This window comes from Zonotrichia albicollis, chromosome 9 (genome assembly GCF_047830755.1).
Source record: "Zonotrichia albicollis isolate bZonAlb1 chromosome 9, bZonAlb1.hap1, whole genome shotgun sequence".
In the NCBI taxonomy this organism is placed as follows: domain Eukaryota; kingdom Metazoa; phylum Chordata; class Aves; order Passeriformes; family Passerellidae; genus Zonotrichia; species Zonotrichia albicollis.
In genome coordinates this window covers 24,765,814-24,790,930 of record NC_133827.1, presented here as the reverse complement: position 1 = coordinate 24,790,930, position 25,117 = coordinate 24,765,814, and the positions used below count along the sequence as shown (strand labels likewise).

At 42.8% G+C, this 25,117-nt stretch overlaps 1 protein-coding gene across 1 annotated transcript in view; it reads left to right on the top strand.

Moving 5' to 3' along the window:
- EPHA4 (EPH receptor A4) overlaps nt 1-25,117 on the top strand; it is a 104,692-nt gene that overhangs the window by 60,758 nt on the left and 18,817 nt on the right. Inside the window, exons 6-9 of the mRNA XM_074547038.1 lie at nt 15,751-15,875; nt 17,036-17,195; nt 19,078-19,189; nt 24,369-24,427. Coding sequence (XP_074403139.1) covers nt 15,751-15,875; nt 17,036-17,195; nt 19,078-19,189; nt 24,369-24,427 — 456 coding nt within the window. The remainder of the gene's footprint in view (nt 1-15,750; nt 15,876-17,035; nt 17,196-19,077; nt 19,190-24,368; nt 24,428-25,117) is intronic.

The following is a 25,117-nucleotide window of genomic DNA, read 5'->3' as shown; positions in this document are numbered from 1 at the left end:
GTGTGTGCAGTCTTTCAAGGCAGGAGCTAAAATGGGTCACAGTGCCACCAGGATTTCAGCACCCCCAAAAAGATCCATGGGAATTGGGTATTCTTTTGGGACAGGCTGCACTTGTGGTGAGCCCAGAATACTGACTTTCAGGGCAGGGAAGGGAAATGTCAGCTGTTACTCAGTTTTATTTAGCCTTTAGGTTTGTTTGCTGTTTATGTTCTTATTCCTTTTAAGGGGAAAAAAAGGAAAAAATTAAAAGGAAAAAAGGAAAAATTAAAAGGAAAAAAACCCCAAACCTGAAAGATCCCAGTCCTTTGAGGATGATGGTATTTTAAGTCAGAAATGGCAGGGGTAAGGAGGAAAGAATTGGGAGTTATGACTCATAAGTTCTACTGGACTTTTTGCTTGGGGAATATATATTCCCATTTTACATTTTGGTGGGTCTTCTTTGAAAGCCCACGTTTCCTTTCAAATGCTGATTAGCATTCCTCACGTGTTGTACAGAGCAGCACAGAAAATGCATATAAGGTCTTACATTATGCCAGTGTGGTTTAGCCTGTGCTGAGCTACATTTGCAGTCAGTAAAAATTCATGGACATACATTGCCCTTGGTCAGTGTGCACTCCTCGTGTCAAAAAAATAATAGTTGCTCAAGCAGATCAAAAGCAATGCATGCCAAAGCCAGGAAAGCTAAGGATTTTAGTATTTTCTTTTCAATGCGCTATTTTCCTGGGTATTTATAACTTACCTATAAAGAATTGCTCTGTAGTGAAACATCAAAAGACATTGTTAAGTAGATTTCAGTCACAGAGCTTTCTTTAGGTGACTGCATGAACACCCTTAAACTACTGCTGGAAAATAAAATTAACTGTTACTCTGAAGGCTGATCAATCCATCTGATTCTCTAAGCTCCTTTATGTTCTTTGAGTATAATCCTGGTTTCAATACAAGTGATAGTAAATAATTTTTGTTTGCTGAGAGTGAACACAACATTTTTTGATTTTATATGTGGTGATATTTATGTGCATATTAAGAATCTTATCGATAGGGAGGTGCTGAAGTAAGTTAATTTTGATTTTAAAAATTGCAAGGTCTGTAGTCTTCAGACTGCTAGTTTTATGCTCAGCTCTTGCAAAAAATGTTCCTTTTTTAATGCAGTCCTGGTGAAGAGCTGTTTATTGTTGTGTTGAAACATAATTTTTGAAGGGCTGTATAACCCCAAGGAAGACTTCATCTTCAAATTGCTGGCAAAGGAGCCCTGTGTATGTGAAGACAGAATTCATCATGCACTTGTGTCACGGTTTCACAGACCTTATGAAATAGTGTAAGCTGGCAAAATCAGTCATTTTCTGTGCTGGCATCCCTGTTCCCTGGTGCCTGTGGGGCTGTGGGGATGTTCATGTGCATCAGCTCTCCAGCCCGGCCCTGCTGAGTTCCTGGGGGCCATGGGGGGACGGGGCTGTGCTGTGGGGTTTGTGGAGGGCAGGATTGAGGTGCTGGGCCAGGCTGTTCCTCAGGAGTCTCTGCACCTCTGGAGGGTGTTGAGGTGACATCCAGCTCGATGGCCCACAGGGAGAGGTGCAGGAGGGTGAGTGAGTCTGTGTCACTGCCCAACAGAGGAGCGAGGGGCGCTCCAGATGTGGGCACAGCTGGTCTGCCTGTAGCCTTCACAGGCATCCAAGAGTCAATTTAGTTCTTTATTTTTATTCTAAGTACTTGCTCCCAGCACAGTCCCACCCTTTCCAGTTACTTGTTCCCTGCAGCCAAAGGATACAAATAGCCTGTTCCAGTGGTCCTTTTTCAGGCACACAAACCCGTGAGGAAACTCATGCACGTAGCTGGGTGTGTATAAACAGTCACAGCACCCTCTGGCCACCCAGTTCCCAACAAACCTGATTTAAAATAATCTCTTGGCAAACATCTGGATGTGTGCCAGCTGTCCAGAGCATGGGAAGTGTGTGTGATACTACTGGCTGCATTCTTTTTTCTGTACAATGTAATGGGTAATGGGAAAAGGGAGCTGCAAAGGAGTGTTCTTGCTTTGCTTTAAGGTGTTTGTACTAAGGATGATAGACCAGCAAATTATTCCCCAAATGGAGTTGTGTCAAGCCTGAATTCAGTAGGAAAGAAAATAAAAAGTAAGCATGGACTTGGAAAAGGGGTGATCCATGAGCATGACATTCTGAGTGATTTCTTACAGCATCTTGCAGAATTCCAGGGTAATTATATGCAACTTTCTCATTTCAAATCTAGATCAGTGGGGTTTCTAAGGCTTCATGTTTTTCTGCTAGACACGAGCAGCAATCCCCCCTGCAGATTGTTCAAGCAGGAGGGCTGGGACAAGCTGCCTGCTGTTGTTGGGTTTTATGTGCCCTGGTCAGTGAGGTGACCTGCCAGCACGTGCAGGACAGCCTTCACTTCACCTGCCTTTTCTTCCCCTGCTTTGGCTTTCAAAGGGATTTGTGTTTTGGCTTTGGGCATCTGAAGATTTACATTGAATGAGTTACTGCAAAGACTCCTGCAGCAAACCCAATGGTGTATTTTGGGAAGCCACAGATCTTTCAAATATTAATGCAGTGGGAGATCCAGAAAGAAAAGTGATCCTTGTGCTAGAAATTTGGGAATTGTGTGGAACTTAACAGTGGGGGGAATACTTTTCAATGGGCAAATTTCAGCACTGAGCATGAGATTTCTCAGGGACTTGAAGTTGTCATGTGTTGACTGCTTCAGGTTTCTTATGCTGCACGTTTAATTACGTGTGTAAGTTTAAGTGTCTGAGTAAGGAGCTTCTCCAAGCTGGCAGATGCAAGTGGGAGTTTCTTCTTAACAACTCTGTGTTCTTGCAGAGACTTTAACTGATGGTCTGTAATAAATGTGTAGTTGTAGGCATACGTGCTCCCATCTTAAAAACAAAACTGGGAAAACTATTGTTGAGAAGGATTAAATTATTATTTTAAGGTAACTGCAGCATTCCACAAAGAAATAATAATTAAAATAACAACTGCCTGCTTTCTGGCAAAGCTGTCTGCACCACCCATTTCCATGAATTTGTATTCAAGGTGGGGGATACAAGTCTTGGTCGGAAGGAAAAAAAAAAGTGCTTTATAAAGATCCTTAGTAAATAACCAGCTTCAGGGTTCAGTGAACAGCTTAGACAAGCTGCATGTCAGATAGAGCCAAGATGTAATTGCAGCATTTAAATAAAACTTTAGTCACATTTTTTAAAGGATCTCATGGTTTGCTATAGAAAATGGAAGTTAGTTACATGCCCTCCTAGGGAAAGAGATGCTTAATTTCAGCATTGGGTAGTGATTCAAGTCATAGAAATTTACTTCAAAGAGGAATAAAATTCTGGTCTCAGTGATGTTGGTACAGATGAATAGTTACCAAACTGACAGAGATGGAGATGTGGTCCTGCAGCTTTTATTTGCCCTGGACTATTTAACTGTGTGCTCACTTTCCCTGGCAGCAAACTGACATTTCCCATTCATGGAGCTTGATGATCGATGTGAGCGCTTCCCTTAAATAACTGGCACAGAAATATTTTTATATGGAAGCAGAATTTGCCCAAGAATATTTGTGGCTGCTAAATGTTTAGATGGGCTTCTAAATTCTCTAGTTGTTTTTGCAGCTGACTAAATAAATTGGAAAGCAGCCAGAGAGACAGCAGAGTCCAGTCTGTAGTTCAGCCACAATAAAAGGCCTCGGAGAACTTTATCAAAGCTTCCATTAACCCCCTGCTGATGTCCTCAAACAGGATTTTTTTGAGAGAGTAGAAACACAAAAGCTAGGCTGCACAACTACCCCTGTGTGTCCATTCACAGTTTTTAAATCCACACAGTTACTAATTAAAATGCCATGCAGAGTAGCACAAATAAACATCACTAGTCCCCGAAGCCCAAAAGTTTCTGCATTGGCTCATAGTTTGGAGGGCAGGATGCTGAACTGACCCCAAAGGGTGGGTGAAGCAGCCCATTCTGGTTCAGATGTTCTGTCCTTGTGAAATGTGTGTCAAGTCCATCCATATGTATGAAATCCCACTCCCAGAATACCATCCCAAGGCAGCCAGTTATATTTTATTTATGTGTTGCATAGCGTTGTGCTAAACCGTGAGGGCTAAATAGAGCTGTGGCATGCCTGCTGGCTCCCTATAATCATGTTTGCCAGCTTCTGGTGGACATCAAAATGCTGAGCACACGAGTGAATACTACTTCTTTCATTGAGAAATGTCACTTCAGATTTAGCCCCAAGTGTGAACTGGTGTGCAGGCAGCGCTTTATTATCGTGGCAGGGCTCCAGTGGGCTTCCCCTCCCCAACAAAGTGGGAGCCTCTCTCTGCATCCACTTGAAGGATTTCATGGCATCTCCTTAGATTAAGGTAATCTGTCTTCATTACTAAATTCAAGAACCAGAGCCCCAGAACTTGGAGTGCATTCTGAGAATGGATTCAGGGTCCCTGAAAACTGTGTTTTGGAAACTGCTAATAACAAAAGTTGACCGTGGTTTTGTATTTACTATTTTAAATGCAGTCAAAAGAGGTGTAGGAAGCTCAAGCATTTGTATTTTATTCCTGCGGTCATTTGTATTTCAGACCATCCCTTATGGAAAAATCCTACTGTTAATTTGAAAGGAAATGATAGCTTTTGTCTCAGCCTTCTGAACTGCTCCTGCAGAGTTTATTAGGACTTTTATCCCTGCTATCGAATTCTATCACCTAGTCTTAAAAAGACAATTGACTGATGCTGATTTTTTTATTAAATTCTTCTACTGCTCCATAAAATATCTTTGGTTTTGTCTGTATTAAAATCCATTGAAAGTATCCATGGATTATTACAGTCAGAAAAACCCTTAAGCTGTAATGTGCTTTGGATATAACTGCCTTCCAATTCCACAGATTACCAAAGGCTAAAAGGAAAGCATTGAAATTTTTAATTAGCTTTTTATTATTTTTAATTTTCTATGTTGCCGTTAAGTGGTCTTATCGAGAGATAATAGAACAAGACAGTTTTGACTGAGCAAAATAGGAAAGTATAGTGGGCTGGAAGAGGTGTCTGGTGTATGAATTGAGTTTTGTGTGCTGTCCCATTTATTTTAGCAAACAAATAAAGGCATGATCTGGAGACAGCCCGCTACAAGGGCTCCCTGGGAAGATTGTGCTTGTCTCGGTAACAGACTGCGTTCTTTAAATCTGTCCTCTGAATCAGCCCCAATTTATCTTCCCAGCATAAAAGGGAATGCAGATGGAGTAGCCACAGCCTCCCTTATAGTTTATCAGGATATTGTGCATGCACATAAATAAGGCAGAAAGTGACTGGAATGTGTAAGTGGCTGGGTGTTAAATGCTGTGTTTTCCAAGCTCGCTGGGCGCTCGGGGATGGAGGAGCCAAGGGAGCCCTGGAGGAGCTGCAGGGGTTTGTGGCTCTCCAGACAGGGGGTGCAGGCCCAGTGGTGCCTTGGAAAGAGGTCAGTCACTGCCATCCTGGCTGCTGGAATATGGGACTGGAAATGAAGGTCCAAACTCAGGATACTGAGTCTGACTGCTGCACAAGTTATTGTTTTCATGGGCTTTTATTTGCCCAGACTGTAGCTCAGTATTCTTCCAGGACATAAATCTGGCTGGTCTTTGTACAGGTCAACATCCTCATAACCTCACAAGGTTAATATTTTTTTCAAATCTTTATTTATTTATTTTTTAGTATTGAAATTTTTCAGACTTTGTAATTGCACTCACATTGCACAGGAAACCAATTATTCTTTGGAGTGTTTTACACTGAGGCAACCACCTTTAATATTTAATTGCTGATTCCACTTGGGGTTTTTCCAATTGACACAATTTTAAAACAAATAATGCACTGGTTTTCAGTATCCAGCATAAAACCAAAATAATGAAACCCCTTTATAAGTTTAATTATGTGCCACCTATGATGTAATTGGCTACTGACATCATGAACTAAGATTTTAATTTTAAGGTTTATGTGTTTCAGGAAGCTTAGGACTCTTCCCCAGTTTGTACCTCATCACTTTTTTTTTTTTTAATGAATGGCAAACATAGGTAATTTTGCTTTTTGTAGCAACACTGTGTGCAGAGTTTTTTCTCTCTCATTGGGTCTATTAATGATTTTTAATTTCCTGAACAAATCTGCCCGTTGTGGGTGAAGGAAAGGGGGTTTAATTCAGTTCCAGTGAAAGGACCTGGTGGGAGAGCTCCAAGTGTGAGTTAAGTGTGCTGTAGTCTGATTCTCTGTGGTACTTTCCAACAGCACAGAGTATCTTTGTTCCCTGGAGAAGAGACACTTTGGTGGGGGAGTATATCAGAGTGTTTTGCAGCATCCTGCAAGAATGAGGATCTCAAGTGCTGTCAGAGCAGTGTTCTTCACAGAGTGCTGCTAACCTGAGCCCAGAACACCCAAACCTTGATTCAATCACAAGCGTTTCTCCACAGCACAGAGATGGTATCACGTCAAATCCATCTAACCTTTGCACAGAAGGTACTTCACTGGAGTTCCAGCTGAATGCTCTGAATATCAGCTGTAATTAAAATGTATAGCTTGTTTAGCTGAAATATAAATACATAAATGCAAACCTTCTGCACCAGCCTCCTCTGTGTGATGGAGCTGAAATTAAATATGGCTGATGTTCCTTACCTTTGGTGGCTTTGGAACAATTTATGCACTCAAGTTGTAAGATTTGAATTGTGATTCTTGTTGAGTGAATCCTGGGTTGGGGTTCTGTTGGGTGCTGCAGGCTCAGGAGGGCATGGCTCAGGCCCAGCCTGCAGTGGCTCTTGGAGCTGTGGATCACAGTGGGAGTAAAATGTTTATAATTTTATTACTTTTTCTTCCCCCAAGAATCTTGCCATTTCTGACTTTAGATGATTGATCCAAGAAACCCAAATGGCAAAGTCTAAGTCTCTGCTATTACTGCAGCACTTCAGAAACCAGGATGAGGCAATGTGGCCAAATCTATTTATTAAAATAGCGAATGCTGCTTTAGCAGAATGAGTCATGCCATTTATTTATTTATTTATTTTGTTTGGAAGACACTTCAGTATTTCCAAAGCATCTAAGTGGCAAATAGGGCAGAGGCTTCTGCTTGTCTGGATTTTAAAAAGGCTTTTAAGCAGCACTTTTTACAAAATCTAATATTCTTAATGCTGAAGGTAAGTGACAAAGGACGTTACTTAGCACATGTATATACATCATCTAGACATCCTTGTTTCAAGTAAATAAGAAGTAACTGTGTGAGAACCAGGGAGAGCAACGATAGGAGATGCCTTGGGTGCCAAATCACACATTTGCCCCATAATGGATTAAGCTTTATGCCATAACTGTTGGGGTAACCACATGCTCAGGTGACTTGGTGGTAAGTATAAGAAAGGAGCAGGGAGCAGAAATGAGGCTTTCTGTTAACAGATACAGACAAGGGGCATCAGGTGAGAGCTGCCCTATTCCTTGTGAGACAAAGGGCTGCCCCTTTGGGCTATTACAACAGCAGAGTCAGTATTCTTATGTTCTATGGATTATTGGAACGCTGTTGTAAGAGGTTTGAAAGCTGTGCACAACAAGTGGTTTGCAGGGCACAGATACAGTGCAGGTATTTCATTGTGCAATTTAGGAACAGCTCTTCCCCTCTTGTGCGTTGACTCATGATGTGTGTGCAAACTGTGTCTTAACTGTGGGCAGGAGGATGGCACAGTGAAGGAGGAGCAGCTGGATGGTTGTTTGACTTGAGGAAGGGCTTAGAGAATGGGATGGGGGTCTCATTTCAGGGTAGCTTTGATTTCCTGGTGGAAGGGGCAGAGGGGAGTGGAGTTTGTTTAGAAAAGGCAGCTCAGCAGATCCTCCTCCTGTGCAAGGGTGAAAGACAGGCTATTTCTGAGCAAGAATTAACTCTGGTGGCTACTTCTGGCTTCCTGGGAGGAGCAGCAGGGCACGTGGGTGAGGCAGAGCTGCCCTGAGGGAAAGATGCTAAGTGGAGCATTTTGCTCCAGACTATTTATTTTGAGCTGTTGGGGAATGCTCCATTTCCAACTTTATTATCTGCTTTAATAGCTGGGGGTTATGGTCTCTAATCCCTCCTGTCAGCTCCCCCAGAGCCACTGTCCTCAGGGGGGCTGTACATTGTGTCACACCATCAGGGGTTTCTGGTGGTCTCTGCTTGCTTGGACCAGCATCTGAGAAGTAAGAGGATGATTCCAGCACGTCCTTCCGCAAGTGTCCCACCCAAATTCAGGTCCTGGAGTCCCTAAGTGTCACATGCACAGCTCTGGATCACAGCAGTCTCTCTTTGTCTGGACTGCCTGGCTCATTTTTTCTGCTTCTCTCAAGCCAGTATAATGCAGTGGAGCATCAGTGTTGGCTTCTTTAGGCTACAAAATTTATTGCTGTTTATACTGGGTCAGATTCCAGGCTCAACCAGAGGGAAGAATAAGTGCAGCGTGACTTGCTTTGTGACCAGCGGCTCCAAACCTGCTCGGGTCAGACAGCTGCTGACTAATTATCCATCTTAACAAATTACTTATAGCTCTAGAGTTTCTAGAGCAACTCACAGCTCAAAGTATGTTCACCCTTCCATGTTAATCATTCTAGCATTTAGAAATGTTTTGGTGCTGGGGTTTTTAAGTGATTGTGATGTTCAGATAGATTTTTATAAATTGCCTTCCAACTGAAAGGCTTGTTTTCCTGTTTGTTTTAAACTGGCATTGGTACATACAGGAAATACACGGTATTCTGCCATGTTTCTGTTGGCAACTATTAAGTTATCCTTGTCAGAACATGCCAACAAGTTTTCTTAGCAAGCGAGCAGAAAGAAAGCAAGCAGTTTTCAGATGAAACAGACCCCATGCTTGAGTTGTAATACAAATCTTTTGCTAAATGCTATGTAGATTCTATAATCTTTTGGTTTAAGGCAATCTTTGAGATTGTAGGTTGCAGATTCAGATCTTTGGAGTAATTCCAGACCTGCATTGCATAAGCTGACATCATTATTTGGCCTTCAAAATTGGAAGAGCCAGTACCTGAAACTAATGTATTGCTGTCAAGAGCTGTGGCACTCTTTGTTCCCCAGAACGAGCCATCTCCTGGGCTTGCAAAAATCTTCTTCATCCTCTCTTCATTTCTGATGTAAACCATGGGGAACTCTGGTCACATCTCAATTCCTGTAATAGTTTTCAGCTAAATTAGAGGAATTCTGGTATGTTGAAGTAGTCTGTGCTAAGAGTGACACAGAACTGGATGTGCAGCCCAGAAAATCCACAGGCTCTTTGTGGATGCTCAGCAGCCCCTGCTAGTCTCCAAAAAATGAAGCTGGACTTAGGTAGTAAAAGTACAGCACTCTAATAATCCTCAACTACTACTATTTGTTGCTGCTGAGAGCCTGGGTTTTCCTTCAAGCTTTTGATTTGATGCAAGTCAGAGCCAGCTTTTGTGGTTTGGCAAGATTTGCAGCACAGGTTCTTTAGGGAGAGGCAAGAAATGAAAACTTTAACACAGAGGAAATGTTTAAAACATAATAATACTGTGTTAACAGTCTTTAAAATCTCATTTTCTAGCCCCTTTCTTTATGAACACATCATTACAAACAACTGATGTGAGCTGGTCCCTAGGTTTGAGGGCCTGTCACTTGTTTTCCTCAGAGGGCTGTGACTGGGTTGCAGAGCCTGGGAAGCAAGGGAAGATCCCTTGTGCCTGTTAATTTGGGATGAAGGTGTCCTGTGAGAATATCCTGTGGCCAAGCTGGTGCTTTCCCTTGGTAGTAAATGAAGGAGGGAAAGTTCAGCTCAGCAGCATTAGGGCTGGTTAAAGGGATTGGGAGAAGCAGGCCAAGCTCAGCTGTCACACTGCTTCTCCCTTCGCTGGCTGGGATTTTGGTGTGTGGGTGGATAACCTGGGGCACTTTACTCCACAGGAGGAGATTTAAAGCCTTTGCTTTAAACACTAAAAGCGTGAAAATGCTGCCCTGAATGTTGGCTGTCTCTCTCCCCAGGCTGGGAGGTGTTCCTCACCCGTCGTCATTCCTGGGGGAAGGAGAGGCAGACGGTGGGAAGACAGAGGACTCGGGAATGTCTTGGGAAGCTTCCAGTGGCTTGTTTGAGCAATCAGGCCTCTAGATCCTTGTCCAAGTCCTAACCTGGCCCAATCATCACTAGCACAAATGTTTGCTCCACTTTTACAGAGGGAATAATGAAAAAAGCCCCAAATATGCATGTGGTTAGTTTGTAAAGCACAGAGGCAGCCCACAGACTCTGGCAGGTCCCTGGGAGAAGGCGTAGCTGTCATGCTGACAGTGAGGAATGGGAATGCCAGACTCCAGCTTGGCTCCTCAGACGTGCACAGACATCTAATCTGGGAGTGCACATCGCCTCACACATGTGCAGGAGCCTTTGCTGTGTTACCCTGATGAGCATACATGCCTTGTACATATGCTTTGCATATGTTTGGAACTGTGGTCATGCTAAAATATTTTCTGGTCCCAGTGAGGCCACATCTGGAGTGCTGTATCCAGTTTTGGGGTCCTCAGCAAAAAAAAATGAAAAGGAGTGACTGGAGAGAGTGCAGTGGATGCCACAAAGATGATGAGGGGTCTGGAGCATCTCTCTTATGAGCAGAGACTGTGGGGTCCGGGCCTGGTTAGTCTGGAGGAGACTGAGGAGATCTCATTAATGCAATAATGAGATCTCAAAGGGGTGCCAAGAGCATGGTGCCAGGCTCTTTTCAGTGGTGCCCAGTGAGGGGACAAGGAGCAAAGGCCAGAAACTAAAACATAAGCAGTTCCTCAGTATGAGGAAGAACAGCACTGAAACAGCCACCTAGGGAGGTCATGGAGTCTCCCCTTCTGGAGACATTCCAAACCCATTTGGATTAATTTCTGTGTGACCTGCCCAGGTGACCCTGCCTTGGCAGGGGATTGGACTGGATGATCTCCAGAGGTCCCTTCCAACCCTAACAATGCTGGGACTCTATGAAAGAGAACTGCTTTCTTTTTAATTTATTCTGATAAATATGTTTTAGTTCTATGTAAAACTATGTAAATAGTTCTGTGTAACTAAAGAGGGTTGGACATTTCTCTCTTCTCTAGATTTGAAGTCAGTGTGACAGCTAGTCAAATAAGATGCCCTCTTACATGCATGAAATGATCAGAATCTGGTCCAGAGCATGGGCCTTTAGAAATTATTAAAACTGCATTTGATTCTTTGTGCTATATATAATTTTCCTGCTGTGAGATTATTTACTAATACAATTTACAAAATCTCATACAAACGCCGACAGTGTTACAAGGTAAATAGCCAAAGAGAAAACCTGAAATGTGCCAGGTTCCCTTAAATATGTTGTGTCCTAATCAAGAGAAGATTTTTTTAAATGAAAGACCTTTCATTTTCTTGCTTTGTTTTCTAAAAGGATTTTTCTTCAGTGTTAGATTCTCAGAAATATTTTCTTTTTTTTTCTTTTTTTTTAAAGTAATTAATAATGGAGCAGGCTTTTAGTATCTACCCTGGAAGGTAAAAACCCTTAATCACAGTAACATCATTAGTGCTTTCAAGCATTTAATTTTGCTGCTTGACAAAGCGCATAGCCATTGATAAGAACAAATAAGTGTTGTGTGCAATTGAGGGAATAAAGAAAAGCATGAAAACCCCTAAGCTTCAAGTAATTAAATTTAAATATGTTATTTGAATTTAGCTGAGATAATGTACAAACTGTGGGTATATTTTTCAGTCAGTGAAAGACCCCTTGAGTAAACATGATCCATTTAAATTCAAATCATGGGGAGTGGAAAGTAAACCCCGCTGTGGGTAAGAAGGCATCTTCAATAAAACACTGGGCATTGTGTATCTTTGATATCTGAGTACTCACGTGCTGTAGTTTTATAAAGGGCTGTTTTCACTCATGGATGCCTACATGCCAGAGACTTTATTGCATCTATTTATTTCCTGTTTTTTTCCTCTTTCCATTCCCCCCCACCCCTCCTAATTTGAACCAGTAATGAAAAACTGACACTCTGCCTCTGCCATCCTTTAAAGTGCCTCGAAAGTGCTACAATTCAGCACTGGCTAGCCTTGGGACATGGCTTTATGGCATTTGGGTGAAGTTTTTGTAGTACATCTGTGCTCTTTCTCTCTCTGTAGGCCGCAAGCTCAGAGCTGAGGTAATAAAACTACTAGTAGGTGTTTAATGGCAGGTTATTGAGGAAGTAGATGAAAGAAAATTGCAACATTCACATCAGTAGGGAGCATGGTTTTTAAGGGAGAGGAACTGCTGAGCTTTGAACTCAGGAAAGTTACACTTGGTGCTTTTGTTCAAGGGGAGACCCCTTTTTAGACACCAAAATACCTCATTTTGTGAAATGGGCTGTTCTGGTAGAATTGGTGCTTGGTATGTGCAGTCTGTGCACGTGTGGCAGAAAGCTGGCTGTTGTAAGCAGTGATGATTGAGAAACAAGTCATTGCTTACTGCTCCTTTCCAAACATAAAGGAGCAGGGTGGAGAAAAGTGCAAAAGGTGAAGGAAAAAGTGATCTCCCATAAGTTTCATGGGATCTTACTCTGAACACCTTAATTGTGAACATTATTCTTTTTGGTCAAGCTGTCCTCAATGTGTTTTATGTAGGAATGTATGCGTCTAATGAACACTTAGCCCACGCACATAGGAGAGAGTATTCTGTCTTTTATTCTGCTTGTGATCAAAGCGTCATTTTACAACCTGTTACATGTTTATCTTCACATCATCCCCAAGAGGCAATTTAAAGGCAAAAGGCAGAAGAACAAAGAATGTAAATATTTTGCACAAGCTCACTCAGAAGGCTGTGTCTTCTGCCTGGAGTGCCATGTTGAGCTGGCAGTGCTGACATATTCTTTGTCCTGGACAATATTGGCCAGACTCTTATGTCCTTTGGTAATACATGTGCAAGGAGAAACTGGTGCTCTTCCAGGAGTCCAATCTTTCAGGTCAGATGGTGGATCCTGAAAAATAAGGGGGAAATGTAAACCTGATTTGTAGGGCTACTTGCAGAAATAAAAGGGAATTGGTAACTGAGGATTATATGCAGTGGGATAACTGTAGTACCTTGTGGGTACTGGGTCCAGCTCCTCAAGGTCTTCAGAGTTTCAGCTCACCATGCTATTGCACAGACCACTGTAGGTCTGTGCTGCAGGGATGGGTGTCACTCCTGAAGAGCTTCTTGCAGTTCTGTAGTTGGACTTTGGCATTCTTAGGACTTCTGTATAGCTATGGAGAGGCAGGATGTGCAGGCAATACAAAGTTATGAACAAATGGCTCATCTGCAGGATCCAGGACAAAAGAAGATACTGAAAGTTAAGGAGGATGAATTTGCATATAAAGGGCAGGAAGGAAAAAATATGGCCATTCTTAAAAGTGGAAGGAGTAATGAAGGAATTGATGTACAGGTCCTTTTTGTGTCCTGGAAGGCAGGAGCCTGTTGCTTATTCCAGTATGGTGTAGTGCCTAAGATCAGCTGTCCATTTTTTGTGAGAAGTGAGAAAGCGCTTGTTAAGCTATATAAAGCTGAGAGTTTTTCACTGGAAGGCTTAGTTAATATAAATTCTTCTGCTGCAAATAGCCATTTTACAGAGAAGAAATGTGTTTTCATACAGCACTTACCAGCCCAATATTGACGGACTCACTAAATTCCAATATAGATGCTTGCTGAAATGAAATGGCAAACCAAGGAGGTTAAAGAGAGGATAAAGGAAAGAAAGGGAACTTTCTCTCTACAGTTCTTGAGGTCAGAGCAACATAAGTGATGGATTCTCAGCAAAAAGAATTGCTTGTCTGCCCCGCATGAGGCAGCGATTAACTAAGCAGATTTCTCTCCGCTTGGTTTATCAGTAATGGCTTGTGCGTGTGTGTTTTAGGGTAACAAATCTGATTTCTAATTTATTAGCTGAGCAGTATTCTTATTGCAGAGGGGAATTAAAGAAAGGTTTGATTCTCTCCTGAGGAAGTGTGAGGTTATTAAGCAGGTTTGCAGTCGTGCCACAGATATAATTTGATGGAGCACACCTGGATCCTCCCTGTTGGCTGTGTGTTTATAGTCTCCTCTGTCATTCAGTATTTGCCTTTGCCTGTGAGAGACAGACAAGGAAAAAAGAGATAAAGGTTTGGAGGCATTTCTAACAGAGATGCCAAACTGTCAAATAGTAAATCGGGAAGCAGCTCCCTGATGGTTTCACATCAAGAGGAGACACCCTTTTGTGACTGCAGCACCTACCGGTTATTTTCACTTCCATCAGAACTGTCTGATATGGTCAAGTAGGTTTGAGGCTTTCAACATTCAATTTTCCTTTCATTTATAGTGACTATTTTATTTATTTGCCTTTCTTGGTAGTTTTCAAGGATATCTCTTTCAAGGATACTTTTAACTTTATAACATTTTCATGGATCGTCATTCCAAAGTTAAAGGTAGAAAAAGAAACAAAAAGAAAGGGAAGTGGGGGGAAAAGAGCAGCTACGGCATCAGGGGACAAAAGAAGAAATATATTCAATTTAGGAAGACCTCTAATCTCTGGTTATACAGGACAGCTTTGTTAGATAAGATTAAAAATTTCATGAATGTCCCTTTTTATCCCTGGAGACTCCACCATTTATACCAGCTATTGTCAGCATCAAAAGAGCTTGATAACAGCTGGCTAGAGATGTGACCACACAGCAACACATCAGCAAGGAAGGGGCAGCCGGGTTCATAAATCTTCAGAAAGCCCGTTCCCCAGCACGGCCATGAATCTGCTGCTATCACAGGCAAAGGGAGAAGGCATTGTCCTCCAGCCAGTCAGAAACCTGAACTTCAGCATTAGCAGGGGCTTTTTAGGCAGTGCACGGTGCACAAAGAGATGTTTTCCATTATCTTCTTCATTGCAGCCTTTATTACTGACACAGATACAGTTTAAAGGGTCTTGGAGTTTAGCTTGTTGCTAGGTAGAGTATTTCCAAAAATGCTGCAGCCCTTACCCGTGGTGGTGCAATCCTGCTCTTTCTGTTCATGGCATCAGTGCAGCACCACGTGGGACAGGGTCAGGAGATGCCATTTTGGCACACACTGGACCAGTCTCTGGTATCTTTTGGCTGGGAAGGAGCTACCAAAGCCAGAATCTGGCCCTTGGCCATTTTCCAGGGACTGCTCAGAGATTTGGGTGTAAGCAGGGCAAGTTATTAGGCACAAATCAGCTCAGATTGTTGAAATACAAGTTTCCTGGTTTTAATGGGAGGGCCCAAATTCATATGTATTCAGCTTCACTCTGGCCTTACTAAATTCAGTGGCAATATTTTCTCAGCTTTAGAGAAAACAAGGTTGGAACCTCAGGAACTTAATAGTTCCTTTGAAGTAAATAGCTAATGGAATAACATCAGTTAATTTTAGGAGATGGAAGAAGAGAGTGACTGTGGACCAAAATGACACAGGACAAAAATAAGAGATCCTTTTAGTACCACAATCTCTTATGAAAGTTTTACTGAGCAGCATGAACATTGCAGTGCTTAGACAACTGTGTTGTTACTTCAAAACCCACCTATCTAGTACTGTTCAGCATCCAAACCCAATCTTTCTTAGAGATGATTAAATGTCATTTTGGTAGAGAAAACAGGAAAAATCTTTGTTTCTAATTTCCCCTCACCCTCACCCCCCAAGAAAAACACGGTTTCGGAAAATGCTCATGTTGTGAAAGTTCCAACTAAAAATACATGTTCCTCATGAAAACTAAGTGATTGCTTATAATGTTTCTTTATTTTTTGTTTTTTCCTCCTGGCAGCTCCATCCCCGATTGCATTGATCCAGGCTAAGGAGATAACAAGGCACAGTGTTGCCTTGGCTTGGCTGGAACCTGACAGGCCAAATGGAGTCATCCTGGAGTATGAGGTCAAATACTATGAAAAGGTACTGCTCAGAAATGGACAAGCCAGGAGTTCCCTTTGGGCTTGGGCACAGCTTTTTTATTTCATTCCACTGTGGTTTATTTCCAGATAGGATTCCATCATTTGAAACGAAATAGATTCAGTTTAATAAAATCCAATTAAGGATTTCATGCACTTGAATGGTTGCTTGAAAGAGTAAGATTCATAGGCTGTTCCTGCTGTACAGTATGAATTTATTTTGTTATTTCTTTCCTACCTAGAAACTGAGCTTTTATAGCAATCACATTTATAATGAGAGTCAATAGTGTTGGGCAGAAGTGAGACATTAGCTTTCCTTCATAGACAGAAGTATAATAATGAAGTATATAACAGAGTCATAATAATAAGATCTGTTTGCCGACAGCTTCTGCTTGGAGTGATAGCGTGGACTGGCTGGCTTTTAATAGAGAATAAGGAGAGAAAATTAGATTCTTCATACTTTCCAAGTTGAGGGAGATGTTATTCCTTCAAATAACTTCTCAAGTAGGGAATTATGAAAAGAGCTATTTTCTTTGAAGGGTCTCTGCAAAAATGAACAATTACCTGCTCTTGCTTGTGTGTGCTGTCTCTCACATGCACACGAATACTTCTAATTTTTTTATTTAAAAAATTCACTTACTTGCTTTCCACATACATTAAAAGGCACTTGCTTTGCAGGGAAGCTAGATTATTACATTTTCTGATAGATTTTCCAGCCAAAAATAGAATGATTTTTAATAATGGACTTCCTGGAAGATATTTTCTAAGTCTTTTTTAAAATATTTTTATCCTTTTTTTATATGGCTTCTGGCTGGTAGGAAGAAAAGGAAAGTGCCAGCATGTGTGAGTAAAACGTGCTTGTTCATCAAGAGGATCCTATTTGAATGCTTGGCCGTTTTCCAAGGGTTTTCACTGTGTGATTTCTTAAATAATCAGTGATATATGAGCATCATGCGTACTGCCTCATCCTCCTTTTTTGGCTTGCTCAGAGCCCTGTGCAGCACACGGTGCATGGGGGATTGAGCAAGGCCAGCAGCAGGAGCCCTCATGGTGTATTTTGAGAATTCCATTGCTGTTACTCATCTTTGATCAGACAGTTTTGGCAAGGCAGCGGGGTTCCAGGTTCACAGCTTCACTCCATCATGCCGTGCTCTGCCTTGGCAGGACCAGAACGAGCGCAGCTATCGCATCGTGAAAACGGCCTCCAGGAACACCGACATCAAAGGGCTCAACCCCCTGACCTCCTACGTGTTCCACGTCAGGGCCAGGACAGCAGCAGGCTATGGAGACTTCAGTGGGCCCTTCGAGTTCACCACCAACACAGGTAAAGGCCTCCCCAGCCCGTCCCTCTGCTGCTCCTCCTGCAGAGAGTGCTGATACAATGGGCTGTGTGCGGGGAGTTTCATGTTGGATGCTTGTGTGATAGATGAGTAATGCCATGATTGACTCTCACAATTAATAGTCAAATATCATGTACATAGGTTAAGAAAAATTTTATAGATTTACATTTATGTTGTATCCCTGGCATGGTTATCAAGGGACAGCTGGAGTTGGGACATCTGGCTTGTTACTATCCAATCAGGATTTGAAGAAGATGTCTCCACCACTAGACAGCAAAGAAGGGGTTGATGGACAGAACTTTGGGAGAGGTTAAAGGGTTAAAAAGGGAAACCTAAATTGTGAGGGGACTGAGCTCATGGCAGGGAAAATCTTTTGCTCCAGGTGCTGTAACCTTTCCTCTTTATTCAGTCTTCTGTTGTATTTTTTGTAAGGTGTAATAAACCTTCATAAACTATGAAAAGTGAGTAGCTATTTCTCACACTTGGACTGTGGTGTGTGTGCTCTGGGATCATGTTCCTGCATGGCCACATGGCTGTTGGTGATGGCATGATGCTGGCCCAAGACATCTGTTTGGATATGCTACATTATTGTATTTGCAGGGACCCCCATGGCAGGGAGGAATGGTGAATCTGACTCCATGCTCTCAGAGGGCTAATTTATTATTTTTTGATACTATATTATATTAAAGAATACTAAACTAAACTATACTAAAGAATACAAAAAGGATACTTACAGAATGCTAAAAAATAATGAAAACTCGTGACTCTCTCCAGAGTCCTGACACAGCTTGGCTCTGATTGGCCAATGAGTGAAAACAACTCACAGCAGAATCCAAGGAAACAATCACCTGTGGGTAAACAGTCTCCAAACACATTCCACATGTGAGCAAAACACAGGAGAAGCAAATGAGATAGTAGTTTTCCTTTTTCTCTGAGGCTTCTCAGCATCCTAGGAGTAAAATCCTGGGTGAAGGGATTTTTCCAGAGACTGTGAATGCCACACTGTATTGTAGATTCAAGCAGTGACAGTGCTTCTCTGTGGTATAGGGAAAGAGGCACCCCATAAACACTTGGAAGCCATTGATGCTTGAGAGATTTTGTTTTCTGAAAAGCAGACATTTGCACGTTTCTGGAATATCTTATTTCAAGGAGAATAGAGCCCTGTTACTCCCCTTTACAAGCTATTGACACAGATCAGTCAGGTGTCCTACATCAGCTCCCATACTTGCACTTTTCTTTAGACAGTTATATAAAGACAAGAATGTTCAAACTATGTTGTCAAAGTCTTTTTACTTTGCTCAAGGAAACATGCAGATTTAGCCCCCAAAATGTTTGCTTTTCAGTAGCAGAAAGGCACTGTGACCAAACCTATTTTATTTTGGACATAGAGGTCTCCTTAAATCACGTTAAGGTCATGCCAGTTACTGGCAATATCATTCAGGATGTTAACAACTGAAAACAATCCATCAGGAAGAGAGTAGGCGTTTTAAAATTACTCTCCTACTCTGGAGTGATCATCTGGCCCCCCTGAAAGAAAAAGGAGGAGGAAAGAAGTGTGGAAAGCAATTAGAAAGGAAAAAAAATTAGTCATTATACCCTCTGAGCAGCACTGGAGGGGAGAAGGAGAGGGAGTCCTTGCGCCTGGTGAACTGAAGTTCCCCAAATAATTATCAAACATCATGTCTTCAGCTCATTAGCAGTTGGAAAAATTGTGTCAAATGACTGTATAATAAAGGCCTGAAAGTAGATGTGAGTGCTACTCTAAACTGCCTTCATAAGCTAGAAGGCTCATTGAGCTCATTGAGTGCTACCTAGGTTGATTTTTTTAAAGTTGTCTCACACAAATGCTCCCTTTTCTGTTTTCAGTTCCTTCCCCCATCATTGGCGATGGTACCAATCCCACAGTGCTTCTTGTTTCAGTGGCTGGCAGTGTTGTTCTAGTGGTCATTCTCATTGCAGCCTTTGTCATCAGCAGGAGGTAAGAACTTAAGCTTCTCTCTCTCTCTCTCTCTCTCTTTCATCAGGCAGCTTTTTGTCTCCTCCAAACAAAGCTAAATTCTTTGATTAGCATCATAAACAGTACATTTGCATTACAAGCCTTCTCCCTGTGTAGCTTTGATCTTCTCGACGTTAGTACCAAGCAGCATGTGATGTAATGGCAATAGTTCCAGCTCTATTTGCCCTTCAAATGCAAAGCTGATTCCAATAACTGGCATTGAGAAGCAAGCCAGCTAGAGATTTGTGGTTAGTGTAATTTGAAGTTAAGTTTAATGGGTATGGGTACAGTAGATTTTCTTGGACTGACTCCTGTTAGACAGGAATAAACAACGGCAGTTTTGTTAACTAAGCCATCAAAGTGCTATGCTGGTGATTTTTGTGCTAGTCTGTGAGTCTGTACTAGTCCTCCCTCTGTGAAAGGGGTATGGCTGTAAAATGGGAGCCACAGTCATTCAGCATCAGATGCAGTAACACAGCAGAACTGGATCGATGGGTGTTTCATCAATGCAGCACCATAATCTTCACCAAGTGCTTGTTCATTCTCCCAAATTCAACCCAGGCATCAGGAATAATCCTGTGAGTGGGAGGACAGTGTAGCAGAAACACAGTGTGAGTGTTTCTGTCTTCATCTTTGTGTTCAATCTCATTTAAAAAGATCAGCATGATCTTGCTTCAGTGTAATTTTGAGATAAAACTGCTTGTATCATTACTGCATCTGAAGCCTGGGATCTCAATGATGCACATTTTGTCAATCTCTGTTGGTCAGTTTAATGGCATCAGCTGTAAATGCACTCAAACTCCATTTGCTCTCTTTAAATTGTCCTGGGGAGCAGTTAAGTGACTGTGATTGTAATATCTGGAAAGTAGACATGCATTGTGATCACTTTCTGTGGGTGTTCAACTCAAAGCCTCCATACTGGCAAGAGGAAAGAAGAGCAGAACATATGAAAATGTGGTGTGGAGAGACAGGTTTATTAAAAGCCATTGCAACAGAAAAAAGCACCACTGAGCTTGATGACTTAATCTCCTCTTGCTTTTATTGATCACTTTATTATTTAAGGTAGGATTGATAGCAGGATACATTGGATTTCTAATTATGAGTCGCCACCTTGGAGAATTGAGCCTGTCGAGCTGCTTTGAGATGATTCCTTCCCCTTCTCCCCCCATAAAAAAATGTCTCTTCCCAAGGCTGATAAACACTGCTTGGTGATTGGCCCTCAATGGATCACTCTTTAGAAAATGAACTGTCAACCCCTTGCCCTCGTATTGATTCTCGTTAGGATCGGCCATAAAGCTGTCAGAGGAGAGGCTGCCTGGAGCCAGGTGCTGACAGACCTGCTGGGCTCAGACAGCTCTGCCCAGGGCTGTCTGCTCACTGATCTCTGCCCAGGCTGTGCAGGCACACAAAGGCACCTCAGAGCAGGTGGCAGCAGGGACAACAGCCACTCCAGGCACTGGTGGCAGTGGGGATAAAACATCCTGGTGGCCGTTGGCTCGGGGATGTCCCCTGGCTCTGCCTGGTCCAGGCACTGGTGGCAGTGGGGATAAAACATCCTGGTGGCCATGGGCTCGGGGATGTCCCCTGACTCTGCCCTGGCCTCTCTCAGAGGGGCCATGGAAGGGGAAGGACAGAGCAAGATGAATGAAATACTAGGACAGTGAAACTACTCTGTGCATACTAATGGTGCCTTGCTAATTAATAGCCCTTAATACACAGCTCTCCAGTAGCTGGAAGTAGCTCTCAATAAACAGAATCTACTTTAACATTCACTGTTGCTCTAATGATTTTAACCACCATCACAATGTCATTTAGAGGTGTGGACTTTGGGGATATTTCACGATGTTCCTATGCCAGCAGAAGTTAATAGCAAAATAATTATACTTTGTTACAAAATTACTTCAGATGAGAATAAGCTTTTCTGTCCAAAGAGTCCCCATGAGAAGGTTTTGTAATCTAACCATGACCTGAAAGTCATATTTGTACAATCAAGCCTGTGCTTTGGCCTGCAGACATGGCCTCTGTGCATCCATGAGCCAGTGTGGGCGCAGGGCATATGCTGTGGGTGCCTGCTTTTGAGCGCTGGGTTATTACTGATAATTTAGCCTCATGCTTTTTTCAAGACATTGTTCAAATCCCAAAATTCATCTTTGCAGCAGAATTAGTCCAAGGACTTTGCCTTGAGGCAGCTCAGGCTGTTTGGCTCTGTCCTGCTATGCAAGAAGCAATCTGCCTAATGTTCCTGTAAACTTCCCGAGGTCTGGATGGGGACAGCCATGGAGCAGTGGGCAGGACAGGGCGTGGGTGCTCCTAAACCCCACTCTGAAGGAATGCTGAGCGAAATTGCAGCATCTCAAAATGAGTTGTAAAGGATTTGGGGAAGTGTAAAACAGAGACACCTTCTAAAAGGGTTTGTGTGTAGTAAGATGGTCTGACCAAATCCTCTGATCATCTCAAAGTTTCTGTCTGAAATTCTCCCAGCTGATAGATGGATTTATCTTTGCTCTGCTGGCACATTTGCTCACCTTTTCCCGGTGGTGTTGGGGCAGGTTCTCTGCCAGCCTGGAGCCCCCCATCCCCTCTTTGTGTGGGAACAGGAGGTGGGAGCAGGGTCCTGGCAACCAGGTCCTGCTGTTTCAACTCAGTGCCTGCTAATTCCCCCGCTGTTAACTCCTCTTCATCACCAGCCCCACCTGTAGCTCTGCCTGTCTCTGACCCCTGCAGCTCCTGAAAGCTCCTGTGTTCTTTTCCTGAATGCCTATCCTTAATCAGCACTGCCCAAATCCTGGTAATTAGGGGGCTCGGATCCGTGACAAAGGCTCCCTTCTGCCCCTCAGGTGAGCTGCCCCAGAGGCTGGGGCTCCGGGCTGCTCTCCAGGACAATGGCACACAGCAGTGTCCTGCCCGAAGCCAGGCAGGAGAGGTCAGCAGGTGACACACCGAGAGGTGGAAGTAGGTAGTTAATTTAGAAGGTATTATTTAAACTTAATAAGCTACAATTACATTGCTTGAACAGTAATCCCTTTGTTTCCTTTTGCTTCTTGCTGCCTTTGAGTTTTAGTGGCGGAAGGTTATTTTTTAATCTGTCGTGAGGGTGCTTGTACTTTTTAAAAATAAGATAAAGAGAATTGTTTTCATACTTAAAATGCTTTCATGCAAAGTCTGTTTGCATTTTGTATTTCCCATCTGTGCCTGAACATTAATAAAATTAATTTGAAGGATCCTGATTAAAATGCAGAATCTTCTTTTTCCCTTTAGTTTCCTTTCTTCTGAGAAAAGTTATACAATACCTGAAACCATCTCTGCGGTCCCCTTAGCTGGTCTGGCCTTGGGTGATATTTGTGCTCTCTCTTCCTTCTTAGTTCAGTAGCTGGGAGCAGAGCATCATCCCATTATTTCACTCAGCTCTGTTATACCAGTGCTGTAAGTTCTGGGGCAAATAAACTGTTTAAGAAGATGTTTGGATCCAATATGGGTTTCAATAATTCTCTTTTTGTGATTGGAGCCATTTGTGTGTCAAAAGAAGAAGCTCCCACTGGTTTGTGGTTGGATGTGTACCTGCTTTTCCTGTCTGAACACAAGTCCTGCCAATGTTGGGAGCTGTGACCCTTGGTTTAAAGATCAGGCTGTTGTCACATGTCAAACAGGGCTTTTTTCCTTCTGTTTGATGGTTAATTTGTATTTTTTTATTCTTGGCATAGTGTGCTGTATGACCCAGCCCGAGGGCTGCAAGGGGAAGGGCTGGGGATGGGCTCCCAGCTGGCAGCAGTGGGAGCTGCCATTCCCCACAGGCAGCTGCAGAGTGGGATGTGAGATGCTTCTTGCTGAGGGGCAGAGGGGTTTTGCTGACAGGAGAGGTATGGTAGGACTCAGGGAGATTTGCTGAAAGTGAGGCTCTCAGTTGTGTCTTTTCTTCCTGCTACCTGTGAGGTTTTTGACCCCTTTCAGCTCACATCTTACAGGTTTTTGTTGTACCTGCTCTCATTTTCCTCTTCTCATTCACTATTTTCAGCCTGTTAGTTAACCCAGTGTCACCCTGGTGTCCCTGGCAGGCCTGGCTGTCCCCTGCCCCACTCGAGGCAGCAGCTGGACATTGCTGGCAGTGCCACTCTCCTCTCCTGCTCTCCAGGCTCGGCTTCTCCTTCTGCCTTCCCTCTTCTCTCCACCTCAGCCTCTTGCCAGTCAGCTCTCCTGGGTCTGACTGGGAAATTTGGATTTCCTGGGAACAGGCAAACTGAGACTAAGCAACAGTAAACCCTTCTCTCCATCAGTGTCTGCTCTGTGCTTGGTTCTGAACACTCAAGGATGGATGGGTAAAAGCCCAAATAACTTCTCTGCATCTACATACCACTGGATGCTGGGCAACTTCAAATTCCTACACATTTGGCTGAGCAGAGTCCTCAATATCCTCCCTAATGGACTAACTTCTTGTATCAGCTTTTTGTAGTGCTCCTTGTCCATTGAAGCTGAAAGCTGAACTAATTAAATGCATAACTAGATTACAGTATCACAGGTGTAGGTGTAGAAGTAGTAATCTATAGAATTAAAATACTCTGCTATGCTATTGCCTCCAGCTCAGAGAGTCAATAGAGGAGTTCTGCCATCAGGAGTTCTTCAGCCCCTTCAATTAAGCAGTGATTAAAAGAATAAGCAAAATCCTTGGGATCTTAATTTTTGATGGTCAGGGTTGGTGGTTCTTCCTTTTTTTTTCTGCTGAGATCCTGATTTCTGTGTTAAGAGACTTGTTTCCAGTTTTAAATTTGCAGTTAAATAAGTGTATTGATGTTGGCATTTGCCTAATGATGTTTGAAAGTCAATCTACCAAAACACCTCCGTTGTAGCATTTCAATCCCTGTGTGGTAGGGATAAAAAGCAATTTGGGCCCTCAATTGCGAAAGTAAGTTTGAAGAAAAAGTGGCTGAAGCACAAACTTTTTTTCCCCTTTCTTTAAGCGCTGAGATACAAACAGATTTATGCTTCCTTTGATGCTCTATTGATGCCGGTAACACGCAGGGGAGTGTGAGGATCCTGCTGCCCTGGCTGTGTGTTGTGTCATGGCTGTGGCAGGTGCCAGCAGCTCGAGTCTCGGCAGGTCAGGACAGCTGGGTTTGTTCAGAGCGAGATCCCCTTTGCACTCACTTGCTGTGCTTTGTCCCGACAGGCGCAGTAAGTACAGCAAGGCCAAGCAGGAGGCAGATGAGGAGAAGCACCTGAACCAAGGTAAAAGGCGCTGGTGCTTGTGGGGTTTGGTTTGGGTTGTGAGACATGGCTCATGTTCTGGTGCTCAGGAAATAAGGGATTGCATTCCTCTAGAGGAGAACAAGTTTCTGTTTTCCCTTCCTGCTTCAAAATTTATTTACTCTAGTAACAGGGACAATAGAAGTGTCTGGGTAAAATGTTTGGAGGGTACAGAGAAGGGTTTATCAAGTTTTTCCATTGTTCCTTGCTATTGAAAGATACCTGTTCTTAGCCACTTGATTTCTAGGCAAGGTTTTTCCCCACAGCACTCTGCTAAAGCAGTTTCTGAATGGGCCAGAGGCAATCCTGCAGGAAAGGCAGCGTGAACTTTGCTGCCTTTTTTCCACCACTGAATCCTATTGTTACTTCCATGCACCAAACCCAGGACCTGAGCTCAGAATTTCCTGGCTCCCATAGGAAAAAGGGATTTAGTGTTTTAGTCTCACAGGTCCCTGACAGGTTATGCTAGTGATGGCAGTGATTTGTGAAGCTCATTAATTGGCAAAAGCCTCATTCCTTACATCAATAATGGGAAATATTAAATGTTTACACTTTAAAATATTGTACTGGGGGGAAAAAATACTTAAGTCCTTCCTTCCTTATCAGTCATTCCTGGCTTACAGTACATTTTTATTGTACACTCTCTTTGCTGTTGTATATCATTAAGGCTTC